The sequence below is a fragment of the Perognathus longimembris genome, chromosome 5, assembly GCF_023159225.1.
Source record: "Perognathus longimembris pacificus isolate PPM17 chromosome 5, ASM2315922v1, whole genome shotgun sequence".
Classification (NCBI taxonomy): Eukaryota; Metazoa; Chordata; class Mammalia; order Rodentia; family Heteromyidae; genus Perognathus; species Perognathus longimembris.
The window spans coordinates 52,810,878-52,826,363 of NC_063165.1; the positions used below are offsets into that span (position 1 = coordinate 52,810,878).

Genomic DNA, 15,486 nt, shown 5'->3' on the forward strand with positions numbered 1-15,486 from the left:
TTTACACTGGGCACTGCATGGTTCATGGGCTTGGATCTTTGTTTTGTCAATTAACAATCCAGTGCTCTAGGGGAAAAATGAATAAAGAAATTCTGGGCACGGCACTGTCCCACACCTGCCCCCATGACCCATTCTAGCCAGTTAGCATTCATATAAGCTCACCTAAAACTAAGCCAGGTCCCTCTCCTCTTTCCTTCTTTCTGTCTCCTTTCTTTCCTTTCCCTTCCTTTTCCCCCTTCCTTCCCTTCCTTCTGTTCTCCCCTCTTTTCTCCTCCCTTCCCTTCCTTGTCTTTTCCTGTTTCCCTTTATCTCTCTCTTCTTCCTCTCCCCCTAAAGAATTAAATTATATTCCCCCCAAATTTCTTTTGCTTAAAATTTACCTTATAATATGACTTTTTAGAATTTGGGTGCTGAAGATATAGATGAGGTCATTAGGAGTAGCCAATATGACTGCTGATCTTATTATAAAAAGGAGAAGTTTGGACACAAAATCACAAGGAGAATGCCCTGTGAAAATGAAGGCAGATCAAGGTGAGATTTCTACAAATAAGAAGAGGCAGATTGCCAACAAACTTCCAGAAGCTAGGGAAGAGACCTAGAATGGATTCCCTCCCAGAGCCCTCAGAAGGAACCAACACTGGACACCTTGATCTCGAGACTTCCAGCTGTGTCTAGAACTATGGAATAATATGGTTTCTTTGTTGTTGTTGTTTTGTTTTGTTTTGTGTAAACCATCCAACTTGTAGCGCTTTGTTCTTGCGGCCCTAGAAAAAACTGTTTTCCCCTCTCTTCTGGCCCAATTGGGAAAGCCATGCCTAGCATGACCCTTTCCCACAGCGCGTTCTGAGGTGCTCAGGTGCATACCTTGCTTGTTATGGGGCAGTGCTGGGGAGCTGACCTTAGTTGTGGAATCATCAGCAGTGGGCCCTCCTTGTACAGTCACGCTGCCGTTAAAGGACAGAGGTCTGTCAAGCATTACACCAGAACCTGGTGTAATGGGGAGAACATGAGTTTTGAGGGTAGCTGAATGGGCATGATTTAAAGTCCTGGTGTTGCCACTTTCTAGTTGAAATTCCACTGCCTCATCAGTGTTTTGGAAAGAGTAATAGTACTTTGGGATTTTAGCGAGAACCTAAAATACAGTCAAAGCCCTGAGCAGATAAATGATAGCCACTTTAATTATTACAAGCTCATACTTGATGAGGAGTGACTTCAACAATAGCATGATGTAGATTGATAGTACTTGGATTTGCTTTCCAAGGATGAAATACCCTGAGTTAGAGGTGTAGGAGAGTGAGAGAGAGAGAGAGAGAGAGAGAGAGTGTGTGTGTGTGTGTGTGTGTGAGAGAGAGAGAGGGGGGATCAAGATTGAGTTATATATAAGGATTATTTTTTTGTGTGTTTTATAGTTCTCCAGATTTGCTTTTTTACTTTGAACATGCATTTTACAAAAAAAAAAGTTCTTTAAAAAAATAAATATTTCACTAAGTCTTAAATGAGTAAGAGATTCAGCCATTTGAGTAACAGTTGAATGTCCTTGAGAAAAGTTCCGTTATGCCTAGTTTTGAGAAAATCTTTATATCTTGCTCAGAGTATTTGTTTTTATCAATGTTCTTTGCATTTCTAATTGCTGTTTATGCAGAACTGGTTTTAATACAAGGTTATATTTAGTAAAGGAAAGAACCCCAATAACAATGGATTTTCAGGATGGTTAGCCAAGGGCTGCCTTTGTGGGTCACCGAGGTCTGTGGCTCCTGATCTGAGGAATGCAGGGCAAGGCCCCGATGGGGAAAGCGGTATGTGGAGAGCTGCTAGAAGTGGCCTAGTTGGGTAAGGATGTGTTCAAGTGTCTCAAGGTTGATGTGATTCAGTTAGGTGAGAGGTGTGTAGCAAGCTGGGTTAACCACATAGAACAAGTTTTGTTTGTGTGCAGCTCTAATGAAGAAGGGCCTCATGGAGGAAGCCTGGGTGGGTGAATTTGGTGGTGTAGGCTTCCATTTCCTCAACTAAGAAATATGGAAGGGAGGGAGGAAGGGTAAACAAATGCAAGTATGGTATTCAGTTGACATTGTAGAAAGTGAACTGTGTAACTTGTGGGCAGGGATGGGGGGTGGAAAGCTGGGGGAAGTGAAGGAAGGGGTTACTCCAAATAAGAAATGTGACTTATGAAATGGTAACCCTTCTGTACAACACCTTAATAACAATAAAATTATATTTAAAGGGAAAAAAGAAATGTGGTTAGGGAGTAGGGGCATTGGTCAAGTGGCATAGTGCCAGCCGTGATGGAAGAAACGAGATGGTGTCCTGCCATGCCTGAACAGAAAGGCTCTGCAGGACTGTGGGGGAGATACTGACTGCCATTGTTGAATTTGCCCATTGACCCCACACCCCTGCTTTCTGAAAGGTGTGAAGCCATTTACTATCTTGCGGTCATAAATAAAAGGTCATTCTAAGCAAAACAAAATCACAAGGCTCTGCTCTTCAAGGCTCAGGGCAGGTGCCTCTGTGTGTTTGTGGATTTATTTTTATTTCCTAATCCTGTTACTAACAGAAAAGGACTCCAAGGAGCCTCTGATTTTATTACCCTGGGAAGCAGTTTATCTGTTGTCTGTGGGATGCTTGGCCAGATGTCCCAGTCTCCTTGCCTTTCCCTTGCCTTCCCCTCCCTTTTCCCCCTAGGGGATGGCTTGAGGATTCTGCCTTGGCCTAGGCCTTGGGGGCTCAGGGTGGAGGCTGCCCATTTGAGGTCCTGACACAGTGGTAACAGAAGGTAATGGCAACACAAAGATTGAACTAAGGTATAGCTCCTGAGACAGGGTTTTTATCTTCTGAACTGCTCTACTGAGAGCCTCCCTGCGCCTCTACACCCCCCCCCCCCACACCTGTTGAGGACCCTCTTCACTGTAATAGGACTACCTTGTCAGCAGGGGTCTCACCTGGGTTAATCCAGGTCTTCACATAGGTTCCAGAACTTTCTTTGATCTACTCCTCCACCTCAGTCATAATCACCAAGTCTTGAAAGGGCCCAGCATGAGAATTAAACATCCCTTTAAGGGCAGAGACTGGAAATAGTTAATCCCATAGGACAAGGAGCATAAGGGAGAGTTGTAGAATAAAAGCAAGAGCATCATTAGTGAATGGCAAATGAAGTTATGTTTAACATCTATGAAGGCTTTATTAGTTTTCAAATGATAATATAAAGTAATTTCATTGATTGTTTTCTAACTTTGTTAATATTGGCAAGTTGGATACTTAGATGTAAAGATCTCATGTTTAATTTAAAGCATTCCTTCATGAAAATCAGTACTTAGGGCACATTCAAGTTAGTAGGTAAATGCTATATATACTACTATAAAATGCTGCCTGAAATTAATTACTAGTGTCGCAGTTAATGAAATGTAAGTACTCTGAGAAAAGGGAAGACTTTGGCTGACCAAGAATTAGTGGTTTTAGGGTAAGGAAAAGTGGGGAAATAGGAAGCAAGCCATTAAATGCTGGTGACAAGTATCACCAAGAAAAGGAAACCTGGGTTTTCTCATACCTTCACCAGTATCAGCACACAGGGTGGCACAGTGGCCAAACCCTCTCAAAGCCTCCCTCACTACCCAGAGCAGACCTAACAGTAGTGTAGGAGTTTAATTTCCTGTTCTTTCATAAAAAGACTGCTTTTTTATGAAAAACATAAATCAACCACTTTTGAGTCACTAACCTTCTAAAGCTGTGTGCAAATAAAGGATATCTAACTATTATCTCATCAACTTTTCCCCATTTAAGCCATTTTAAGCCCTCACATACATTTTAACATAAATTCAAATAGAAAGCTATTGATTTACTTTGCAAGTAAGCTTCCTCCCATGGACTTCATGGGGCACTGTGCTATTGAGCTTCAGCTATGGTAAATATGCCAGGTAGGGAAGTACTTGGCTACTGCAAATTGTAGGCAAAAAAATGTACCATGTTTGCTTCAAGTATCAGTTTCAGTACAGAAGTGGGTGTGTTTAAAATGTATGTGAATCTAAGCCAGCCACCAGTGGCTTGACCCTGTAATTCTAGCTACTTTGAAAGCCAGCCAGGGCAGGAAAGTCCATGAGATTTATCTCCAATTAACCACCATGAAGCTGGAAGGAGAGCTGTGGCTCAAGGGATAGAGTGCTAGTATTGAAAAAAAAAAGCTCAAAGTGCCCAGTGCCCAGGCCCTGAGTTCAAGCCCTAATACCGGCATGTGCACACATATACACACACAATAAGTTTTGTGGTATTACCATTTTATCATTATGAACTAGAGTTATGAACACAATGCATGCATGTTTTGCTATACATGTGAAATGCAAAGTATAACTAGTCCAGGTGCTGTTCAGCCATATCACAGCCTCCCAGGGGACCTCACCAACTGTAGCTAGACTTGGAGACCAAAAATCAAGCAATGTATTCTAACTATAGAGATGGGAAAATGGCTGTAAACTAGTATCCCATGAGCCATGCAAAAGAGGTTTCCCTTATTAAAAAAATATAATCAACATTTAAAATCTATTTCATTGGTTTTCTTTCAAACTCAAAATCCAGGGCAGTACTAGATCTGCCTTTTCTCCAGACACAGGCTTAGCTGAGCAGTGGGAGCCACTTCCAAATGGCTCATGTTCTCTGGGTCTTTGAGGTCCCGCAGCCTTACCCATCCTAGTTCCTGGGTGAACCTCAATTTTGATCCTTGCTCCTGTAGTATACAGCATGTCTGAGACTCTTCATACTTAACAGCCAGGTCACAAACCACCTTATCTAGCTAGCCAGGCAGAAGGACTCTACTGCTATCCTAAACCATCCTCTGCTGCCCAAGGAACAGCTTACCTTGTTCCTACTGGTGAGTGATCATTCCAGAGGTAGGACTTCATCTGATGAGAAGACTTGAGACTGTGATCAGAACGTGGACTCATCCCCCTGCTTAGAATTTCTTGTCTTTGAATCCCTTCCCTCTACTTCTGTTTCTAGAGTCTCATTTTTTTCTCTTATGACCTTTGCCCTCTTACCACACACACATACACATGCACACACAGACACACAGACACAGACACACACAGACACACACACACACATGCACACACACACACCAATCCCTCCCCCACCATCCCAGTGGTAGCAGGCTCTCTGCATGCAGCATGCCCTGCTGTATGATAAGCTTTATGGCCTAGGATCTCATAGTCCTTTCACTATGGATGTCCTTCTAAACATGTGTTTCGTCTATCGAGCTTATAAAAAGCAAGCCGAACGCCAGTGGGAATTAGATTTTACAGCAAAATAAGTTCACAGAGTTCCAAATGTATTTGAGCAGGGAACTTGCACCCTGGTCAGAGGGAGTGTGTGTGAGCTCATGGTTGAGAACTATTAGCTACTGTCGGCATGCACTGGCCTGCTCAGCCATCAGATGCAAGATCCCAGCTCCTCTCTACTTTCCAAAGGATGACCTTTGGATTTACCACTTAATAGGAATGCATTGTTTTTCCCACCTTGGTTGCCCAAGACCTGACACTGTATTTCCCCTACCTGCCACCTGCCAGTGGGTTCTTAGGAGCTCACAGAATGTGGCCTGGGCCTTCCTCATTTTCCTCAGGCTAAGTGAAGACACAGGGAAATGTCACTGACCCATACAAAGACAAAGACCATTTTCATTTTAAAATATAACCACTCCTTGGCCTTACTGACACTGGTTCTGTCTGGGATATATGTCCATCTGTCCTCTAATAAATCCAGAATAATGAATGCAGGTCACTGGGGTGGAGTTACATTTCTGTACTTCTCTTTCATGTGACAATAAAGCCACCAGAAAAAGCGAGGCCTTGCCTTGTGACCTAGAATCACAGTCTCTTCTCCTGGACAAGTGTTAATTTCCATGAAGGCTCCCAGTGTCCATTTGCCCACCCCCCACAGCACTGGCACTACCAAGTGTCACTCTCCCATTCTCCCCACAGGCTTCCCAAGACTGCTGAGAACTTTCCAGTTTGTCAGATGCACAAAACTTAACCAGCACAGAAAGTACTCATCCTCAACTCTTACCTGTTAAAATGGCTCAAATCAAAGAGAAAAGAGATAGCCAATGTGGACCTAGGATGTGGAAAAAAAGAGAAACCTTGTACACTCTTAGGAGGGGTTAAATCAGTACAATCATATAGAAAACAGTAAGGAGTTCCTAAAGAAAGAAAGAAAGAAAAAACCAGAACTACCATAATCGCCACCAGAAATTCCTTTTAGATACATTCCAAAGGGTACATATGAATTCCTTTGGGCATATCCCAGAGGGAGTGAAATCTCCACATTGCAAAGACACATGTACTCCATTTCAGCAGTACTCACTGTATCCAAATATGGAAACACCTTTTCTGTTGACGTGTGTGTGTGTGTGTGTGTGTGTGTGTGTGTGTTTGATATTCTTTAGCCTTACAAGAAGGATTAATCTGCCATTTGCAAAAACATGCATGGCCCTTAAGAATTTTATGCTAAGTGAAAAAAGCAAAATTGCTTGATCTTACTTACATATGGAATCTTAAGCTGAAAGCCAAAAGTTGAATACACAGAGATAGCAAACAGTAGGGGTGGTTGAGGATAGGAAATGGGAAGGTATAGGTCAAAGATACAAGTAGCAGGCATGTAGGACGGACAAGGCTAGAGAGTGCTGATGTATTACTCAGGACTATAGTTAAAAATGTTGTGTGGTTTCACTTTTTTTTTTTCCTGGAAGAATAGATTTTAGGCATGTGAGCTGGGTACCACTAGCTTATGCCTATAACCTTAAGGACTAAGGAGGTTGATCTGGAAGTAAAATTCAAAGCCAGCCCTGGAAGAAAAGTGTACCAGGTTCTAGCTCCAAATTAACCAGCAAAAAGCCACTCTAGAGGCAAGTGATAAAGCACTACTAGCCAAGTAAGCCCAAAGCCCTGAGTTCAAATCTTAGTGTCAAAAAAATAGGCATATGAGATGATGGGTATTAATTTGCTTGATACTTGGAGCCATTTCACTATTGATTTGTTTACCAAAAGATCACTTTATATGCCTTAACACGTCCAATAAGAAAGAAACCTGTTGGAAAAAATGTAGCAGCAGCCATGCCAGACACATTTTCTAACATATACCAATTTCATATATTTATATTAGTACTGAGGGCCAGGTGTTCTCATTTTTGTGCAGGACATGTACTAATTAAAGGTACATTTGTAACCACTATACCTAGATCCTACTGAAATGTATAATGGGGCTGATCAGTGTTTCAAATTATTTATATCCAGGAAATAGAACTTGTATATGTCACTAGAAATTATATATGCATTGCAGCAGAGGATATGTCTGCAGGTTTTTGTTCACTGTGGGTGATGCTCTGAGATACAAGTACTAACCTACCAGAGAGATTCTGGTCTAGAGATTTGGAGATGTAGCCGTGGGGGTGCGGTGTTATACTGTGCTATATAACGGAATGAAGTAGATGATTGCAGTGTCAGGCCTGCACAGCACTGGCAAGAAGCCTGGCAGGCTTGGAGGAGAATGTAGTAGCTATTCGTCATGGACTCTGCCATGTGGGATGTGTGATGCTTGGTGGGTCATAGCACCAGGCCTGGAGTGCTGCTGGGATTGCTTCAAAAGCAGAGACAGAGGCCGTCGCTGTCTGTCCACAAGGTAAAGAAGGCTGTCTCAGAAAAGACAAGTTTGGTTCTTTTTTTTTTTTTTGAATTAAGTGTTTTTAATCAAAAAGCCAACAAGTTGTCTAGTTACAGTTCTCCCTCTGCCCCCCCCCCAAAAAAAAACCCACTTGAACTTGGTAGTAACAGAGTCTCCAGCAACATATTCAAAGTTGAGAAGATTAAAAATTAACAGGAAAGAGTCCTCAGGTCCAATTAAGAGCCCTGCTTCATACATAACAGTTGTCCTGGCTAGAGTCAACCTAAAAACCCCACTAAGAACATTAACTTCAAGTAGCCTTTTTCCAGTTTCCAATTTGTGAATAGAGACATATTTTGTTAATTCTATCAGAAACTTTGTTGCAACTTATTTACAATGCCAACTTCTAAAAGCTTAACCAAAGTTAACTAGTCAATAAACTAGGCAGAAATTGCCCTACAGAGAGAGAGAAATCCTAAAATGCCACTTTCCACAGAGAACCCAATTGTTTGTTTTATTTTGAATAAAGAAAAGAGAAGCTTTTGCTCGGACTAGAAGAAACTCAGTCGTAAGTTTGGGATGTGTATTCAAACTACACATGCAATGAGGACAATATTACGCTAATGCAATTGATGTGCTGTTGCATTTGTCTACTGTTTGTCTATTATTAACAATTATAAACAGAGCAGTGCAACTAGTATTTGGAACAATTCTTATAGTGTTACAGTGTCAGGCACATTTCACTTCTCTTCACACCACTGGTTCTCTTTGCGTACCTGGGCTTCCTCTTCTTCAGTAAAGTCATTCTTGATGTTGAAAGTTTTGCGAATCTCCTCAGGAGTTTTCCCCTTAATCATATTGGCAACAGTCTTGCATGTGACATCAAGCAAACCTTTGATATCTAAGTAGTTTGCAGCCAGAATAAGTTCGAAAAGTGTTCCGTGGTCAACTTTCAGGAATTCTTGGTCCCAAACAGGAATATCATCTGTGCGCTTTTCTTTGTTCTCATCATCTTCAGGAGGAGGAGGATCGTCCTTGTGGTGGGTGCACCACTGAATGACCTTTTTTAATATTGCTGCATTAACATTTGGTAGAGGAACTGGGTCATCATCTCCTTCATCATCCATTCCCAAATCTTCCAACATGGTCTTGATGGTCACAGATTGTTTGGCAATTTCTACATCAACTTCAAGAATTTCTCCATCAGAACTCTGTAACTTAATTGAAGGCATGGTGTTTGGTCTCGAAAAGACGGCGGACTAGGAGTTGGCCGGGAGCTGAGCTCCGTCTGAGCAAGGAGAAGAGAAAGACGAAGACAAGGCCACTCACAAGTTTGGTTCTTGAGGTTTGGTTGTAAAAGTTTATCTCTCTAGATTAATGTACTTCCATAAATATGGACTGAGTCCTTACTTTGGTCTAGGACCTAAGCTAGGTGATAGAGACATAGATGTAAAAAAGCCAATGTGTCTGCAAAGCTCTCACAGATTACTAGATAGACCGGTGTATGGAGGATTCCTGTAAATACTACAAAGGGTTTGGCCTCTGAGCAAGGTTTCAGGAAAGAGTAGTTTCTCTAAATACTAGAACTCATAGGCATTGGCAGAAACTTTTGAAAAGATTCCCAGGGGCATGGCAGATAGGAGAGAAACTTGACAAATGGGATTGCATCAAAATAAAAGTTTCTGCAAAACAAAGAAGATAGTTACTGAACTAGAAAGACAGCCAACTGGGAGTAGATCTTTACCAGCAACACATCTGATAAAGCAATACATCTAATATCCAACATATACACGGAGTCCAATAAATCAACCCCATCCAAAGTTAATAAACAAATCACTGAATGGGCAAAGGAGCTAAGGAGAGTCTTCTCAGAAGAAGAGGTAAGAATGGCAAAGAAACGCATTAGGAAATTCTCATCATCCCTTGCCAGAAAGGAATGCAAATCAAAACAACTCGGAAATTCCATCCCACCCAACATCATGAATTAGATTAGCCAACATCATGAATTCAAAACAATGAATGTTGGCAGGGATGTGGGGAAAAACAACCCTATTGCACTATTGATGGGAATGTAAACTAGTACAAACACTCTGGGGGTTTCTAAAAAAACTAAACATAGATCTTCCATATAGCCCAGCAGTACCACTCCTGGGCCTCTACCAAGAACATCACAAGCCAGGATACCATAAAGACACCTGCACATCCATGTTCATTGCTGCACTACTCACAATAGCCAAGTTGTGGAAATAGCCCAGGTGCCCTACAATAGATGAATGGGTCAAAAAAATGTGGTACCTATATACAATGGAATTTTATACAGCCATTAGAAAGAATAATATTATGTCATTTACAGGGAAATGTATGAACCTAGAACAAATCATGTTAAGCCAAGCTCATAGAGACAAATAGCATACTTTCTCTCATATGCAGAAGCTAGATCTAAAATATACTGGGACATAATAAATTATACAGGTCTCTAGGCATTCATACACAGTGAGACCAAAGGAGGATATTTTAAGGAGAGGAACACAAAGACTCAATGCCTAGTGCATCTGATCACATGAAATAATATTTACGAACTCCAGGAAATGGAAACAAGAGGCTTTTTTTCTTTGTTTATGTTTTGTTTGCTGTTCTTTTTGTCTTGTTTGTTTAGTTATCTGTCTTTGGGTTGGTAAGAGGGGCACAGATGTGGAGAGACAAAGGATGAACAAATGTAGTGGTAATCACTAGATACTAGGTTGAAAATGAACTATACACCCTGTGGGTAGGGATAGAAAAGAAAAACTGGGAGAAAGTAAGGGAAGAGGTGACATTGTCTAAAATATGGAACTGTAAACCCTTTGTACATCACCTTTATAACAACAATTAAAACACTAAATTTGGGCTGGGGATATAGCCTAGTGGCAAGAGTGCCTGCCTCGGATACACGAGGCCCTAGGTTCGATTCCCCAGCACCACATATACAGAAAACGGCCAGAAGCGGCGCTGTGGCTCAAGTGGCGGAGTGCTAGCCTTGAGCGGAAAGAAGCCAGGGACCAGTGCTCAGGCCCGGAGTCCAAGGCCCAGGACTGGCCCAAAAAAAAAAAAAAAACACTAAATTTTTTTGGGCTGGGAATATGGCCCAGTGGCAAGAGGGCTTGCCTCATATACATGAAGCCCTGGGTTCGATTCTCCGGCACCACATATATAGAAAATGGCCAGAGGTGGCGCTGTGGCTCAAGTGGTAGAGTGCTAGCTTTGAGCAAAAAGAAGCCAGGGACAGTGCTCAGGCCCTGATTTCATGGCCCAGGACTGGCCAAAAACAACATCAACAAAAAAAAAAAACACCACAAAATAAACAAAAAAAACACTATTTTTTTTTTTAAAGAGTAGTTCTCTATTAGACAGGAAGGGAAAAGGGCCAAAAGTCAAGAGGTTTGGTAAGGGTGGAACTTTGGCGTGGGTAGAACACAAAGGAGAGGAGAAGAGATGAAGGTGGATAGCACAGGGCCCAGATCTAGAAGAATCTTCAGTGCTGAGATGAGAAATTGTGGGCAGGGAGGAGCGTGACGTCACCATCATGTCAGGGGAGAAGACTGAAGACACCTGTCTTTAGGCTAACGCCAGGCCCTGTCCATGACTGGACCTATTCACACCATCTGGTTTTCTTAGCAGTCAAAATGCAGCACTGTAATTCACTTCCATTCCCAAGAGGTCAACTTTTCTCATGCAGGTGTATAGGCTGGAGATAAATAAGAGAATAGTAAGAAATCATCTCAACCCATCAGAGGTCCACAGGGGGCAAAGGAAGAGAGGGGGCAGATGTTGGGAGTACTTCTGTGGTGGGGAGATTCTTTTCACAGTCACAGTCTCAGCAGAATCAGGGCAAGGAGTGAGATTTCCACAGTACCCAAGTTCTACTCCTTTCTTCTGTGCTAGTTCTTGTGCTTAAGTGTATCTGTTTCACTTTTTAAATAAGACAGGAAGGTATTTTTTTCCTTCCTTCTCGCATTTATGCTCACCAAGAAACAAATCCCAAGTATTTACCAAAACTACACTGCTGAGAACAACTTAAGAACCTTTGCTCAGACCAAGATTTCAAATACATTTGAGCGCTTTCTGTCACATGCTTCTGTCTTTCCTGAGTCATGCAGAGGCAAGGGCTTGTCACGACTTTATTGTAAATAGTGGATTTCACTTCCTGCAGAACTGACTGCCCCTGGGCTCACAGTGCAGGCCCCAGCTGACCTCACTGTGTCAGGACATACCAGATAGGTCTCCGTGGCGCAGAGCCTGGGTGGTAATGGGTGCAGACCTAGCCTGTCCAGCTATTATCCCAGATGTGAATCTCTGCACCTGCACCAGGGTCTGCTTTGTACATGAAGATGTTATTTTGGTTATTTGTTACTTTATCTGTCATTGTAGTGTCTCAGGAAGGGAGAGGAAGGGGATGAAATGGACCCTTTTCCATAGAAAGCTATGCTGATGAGAACCTGCCTCTACCCTGTGTGTTCTGGGGGGGTTCATCAAAATATTCCATGTTGGTCAGGCAAGATACTGCTGCGATAGTTGCCCTTTGAAGACTCCCCAGCTCTGGAAAATAGGTCCACAGTGACTGTAGAACTATGTGTGCCTGAAATAGGGAGGTGGCAGAGGGAAAGCAGTGCCCTCTCAAGGGCAGATGTCCATGTCAGCAGGGCACCATGGCCTTGGGTGCACCCCAGGGACGACTGCCTTCACAGTGGCTTGGGGAGTTCAGACTGAGGGCAGAGAACCTCATCAGACAGGACAGCTAGAAAGCCCCACTCTTGGCCACATTCCCAGCACCACCTACCTGCTCACCAGCCCCTCTGCCACCTCCCTAAGTTTTTGTAAAGACAAAATGGGATCATTTATACAGATTGTGTATGAAGTCACTCTTGTGTGATAAGTATTTCTGGTGCTTACTTGTATTATTGTGGTCTGTATTAGGTACATGTATGTGTGTGATTGCACCAGAACCAGCTCAGTGCTGAGGCTGGATTCAGTGGCCAACACCAACTTCAGGATGCCACTGGTCCTGTATAGGGGACTGAAGTGTCCCTACTCCCACCCACCCCCCTCCCAGGGTAGGGGCAGATAAAACCCATCTTGCCTGCATTTCCCTGTTCTTTTCTTCACAATGATAGAAATGGGGTGTCCCAGACAATAGGTGTCAAGAGAGCTCTTCTTGGGGTCTGGCCGAGGTAAAAAAAAAAAAAAAAATCCACAAAATCCTGCATTTGGAAGCATTGTTGGACTCCTTAGCACAGTCTTGGCAGCTTCACCTCTTTTTTTCTTTTTGAAGTCTGAAAATAAGTCATGCAACTAGATTCCTTCCAACCTCCAGCAAAAGATCCTCACATTCCACCAGAGTTCAGAGCACTGAGTGGCCTTTTCTGTTGATGTGGGTACCTACAGTTTCAATCAAGATTCTCATTTTTTTAAACTCACAGAAGAAACACTATCATCTGTGAAAAACAAGCTTGTTTCTGTGCTCTGATTTCAGTCATCAGTTACAAGACACCTGTTCGGCAGGTAAATAGCCGTGTGAAATCCTAGCAGGGTGGAGTGGAAGGGGATGGCTTCTCATAGAGATATACTTCTGTGTGAAGGAATGTGGATGGAATGGGAAGCTGAACTCCAGCTTCCAACAGGTAGAGGAAATGCATCTGTATGTGTTATGGTCTATTTGTGTGTGTTTATGTGTACATGTGCACATGTGTGTGTACCTGCTTGTGTATGCATTGGTGGATGCATCCGAACAGAATGTGGTTTCAAAGATCACGTGCCATTTCTCCCTGCTCCAGGCCCTCTGAGTACTATCTCTGTCCCTACTGTCACTCATGTATTCCCTTCCTGGCTTTGTGTATTCATCTACTTTCCAGGGACCATGTTAGAGGTGTTCTCTAGGTGATTCTAGGCTCAGAATGTATCTTCTAATATGTTGAAACATCATTCTGGTTAAGATCAAAGGAGTTAGTTTTTAATCTGTGCTTAGAAGTAGAGAGAGGTTCAAGTAATTTCTGCTGCCTTTGCTTTAGACCCTAGAAAGTACACTGCTAGATATCATAGGGTTCCCTTGGCCCTTTGCCTCTTCCTGGAATTAAGCTAGACCTCTGAAGTTTCTGTAGGCCAGGAAAAGGAACAGGGAAGGAACATTTTACTAAGGGGTATTTTCTCAGCCAGACCTGAATAGTGTGATTTTTCAAAGCACCTAGTTCATGTCTGTTGAACTGCTAACTTGCCCTGAGAATCAAAGCCAGTCAGGAAGTGTCAGGGTTCCCCCATCAGTGTAGGCTGTCCATTCCTGCAGATGGGCTGGACATAGTAGACCTGGGGGCTTGCTGGCACTTCCATAGGCCCTCTTCTCTGGCTGGCTCTTCCCAAGAGTTGCCCAGTATCGTTGCTCATGCTCAGGAGTGCTCGTGACCAGGGCACTTGTGGGTATGCTCACTAGCATGACTTTAACAGCCCTTTCCTCCAGTACCCCACTTGGGAGCACTCAGAACCACATGTTTCATCTGATCATAGTCCTTTGGTCTAAAGGATGGGCCTTGGCCTCTGCCTCCTGACTGTATGGGGCACAGGGCCTCACCAGTGAGGAGAAGGGTAGAAGGGAAGGAGGAGGGAGAAGAATGCCATCATCCAGGGTCTTTCCACAGTTCTTCATTGCTTCTCTGACAGCCTTCCTAAGTGCATGCCCCCTAGTCCCTTGGGAGCAAAGTGAAGGAAAGGAAGAGAGGCTGTATGGTGTGTGCTCTTGGCTATCACCACATCGCCTAGCCTCACAGCCCTTCGGAGATGGAGTATTAGTAATGGAGCTGGGGAGGTGGGCACACGTTCACTGACTAAGAGTCCTTGCCCCTTCCCTCAACTTTCTTTCTCACTGTGCAAAAGTGAGGCATGAGCCAGACACCTCAGCCTATCCTGGGCGCTTGTCAGCAGTGTAAATCCCATCTTCATTGTAATCCACCCCCAGACAATGTCACCGGCATGTCAGAGAAACACTGCTCCTCAGGAGCGGCTCTTAGTAAGAGAAACCAAGAGAAAAGTGGAGGCCGGAGGAGTTACTGGGCACACCTTAGGGATCAGTAGATGAGCTGAGGCTCTGAGGAGCACTGGAGGAGAAGCATGAGTCTGCATCAGAAAGGCTGCAGCAGATACCTCCCAGGATGCAGAAGGACACACAATGCAAGCTTGCTTCTCCTCCAGTGGAAAAGCAGACAGTAAGGCTGGGAAGGGAGGAGAATCCAACCGTCTAGGGCCTGAAGTCCTGGCATCCAGAGACCAGGGCTTCCTGAAAGGTAGTGCCCTTCTGTGGAGGCTCCTAACTGTGAGACTGTAGGGCTTGGCTTGGTAATAGTTTCTCAAGATCCTGCCAGTGTCCAGCTGTGTATGAGACTGGGCTGAGTTGGCCATATTCCCATTAGCATTTGGTCTGGACAGAAGAGTCAAGAAGGTCTGGTGTGGCTGTCTTGGCCTATGTGTGTAGCTGGCACCTGTTGATCCTCTGCAAGGGGCTGGACCTCTCTGAGAAGTTAGGGAGGAGGCTCTGCCAGGAAAAGGGAGCCCAGAGGCTGACCCAGAACATGGGTGTGCATCAAGACAGGACCTGCTTGTGATATGAGGCCCCTATAAGGCCTTGCCTGGCTGTGCCGAGCCCAATGGCCTCTTTTCTTCTTTGCCTCCCACCCAAGGTATGTTTTCTTCATGACTTTCCTTGGGGCCAAGATCTCAGAGGAGGAAAAGCCAGTGTTGATATCCCTGTCCTTCTAGTTCCATGGCATGTCCTGGAAGGAGGGAACTCAATAGGTTCTATAGGATGGGAGAAAGACTTGGTCCTTG

At 43.7% G+C, this 15,486-nt stretch overlaps 2 protein-coding genes across 2 annotated transcripts in view; one reads left to right on the top strand and one right to left on the bottom strand.

Moving 5' to 3' along the window:
* The window catches only part of Xxylt1 (xyloside xylosyltransferase 1), a 148,165-nt gene that overhangs the window by 121,976 nt on the left and 10,703 nt on the right, over nt 1-15,486 (top strand). The window lies entirely within an intron of this gene.
* LOC125351850 (S-phase kinase-associated protein 1-like) lies at nt 8,208-11,987 on the bottom strand. Its single transcript, XM_048346910.1, has 2 exons — nt 11,983-11,987; nt 8,208-8,897 (listed from the first exon to the last, which is right to left on the bottom strand). The coding sequence occupies exon 2, from the start codon at nt 8,868-8,870 to the stop codon at nt 8,379-8,381; it is 492 nt and encodes a 163-aa protein (XP_048202867.1). The 5' UTR covers nt 8,871-8,897; nt 11,983-11,987; the 3' UTR covers nt 8,208-8,378.

Bases quoted from the DNA above. Each gene is read 5' to 3' on its own strand.
- LOC125351850 (XM_048346910.1), bottom strand. From the start codon at position 8,870: ATGCCTTCAATTAAGTTACAGAGTTCTGATGGAGAAATTCTTGAAGTT.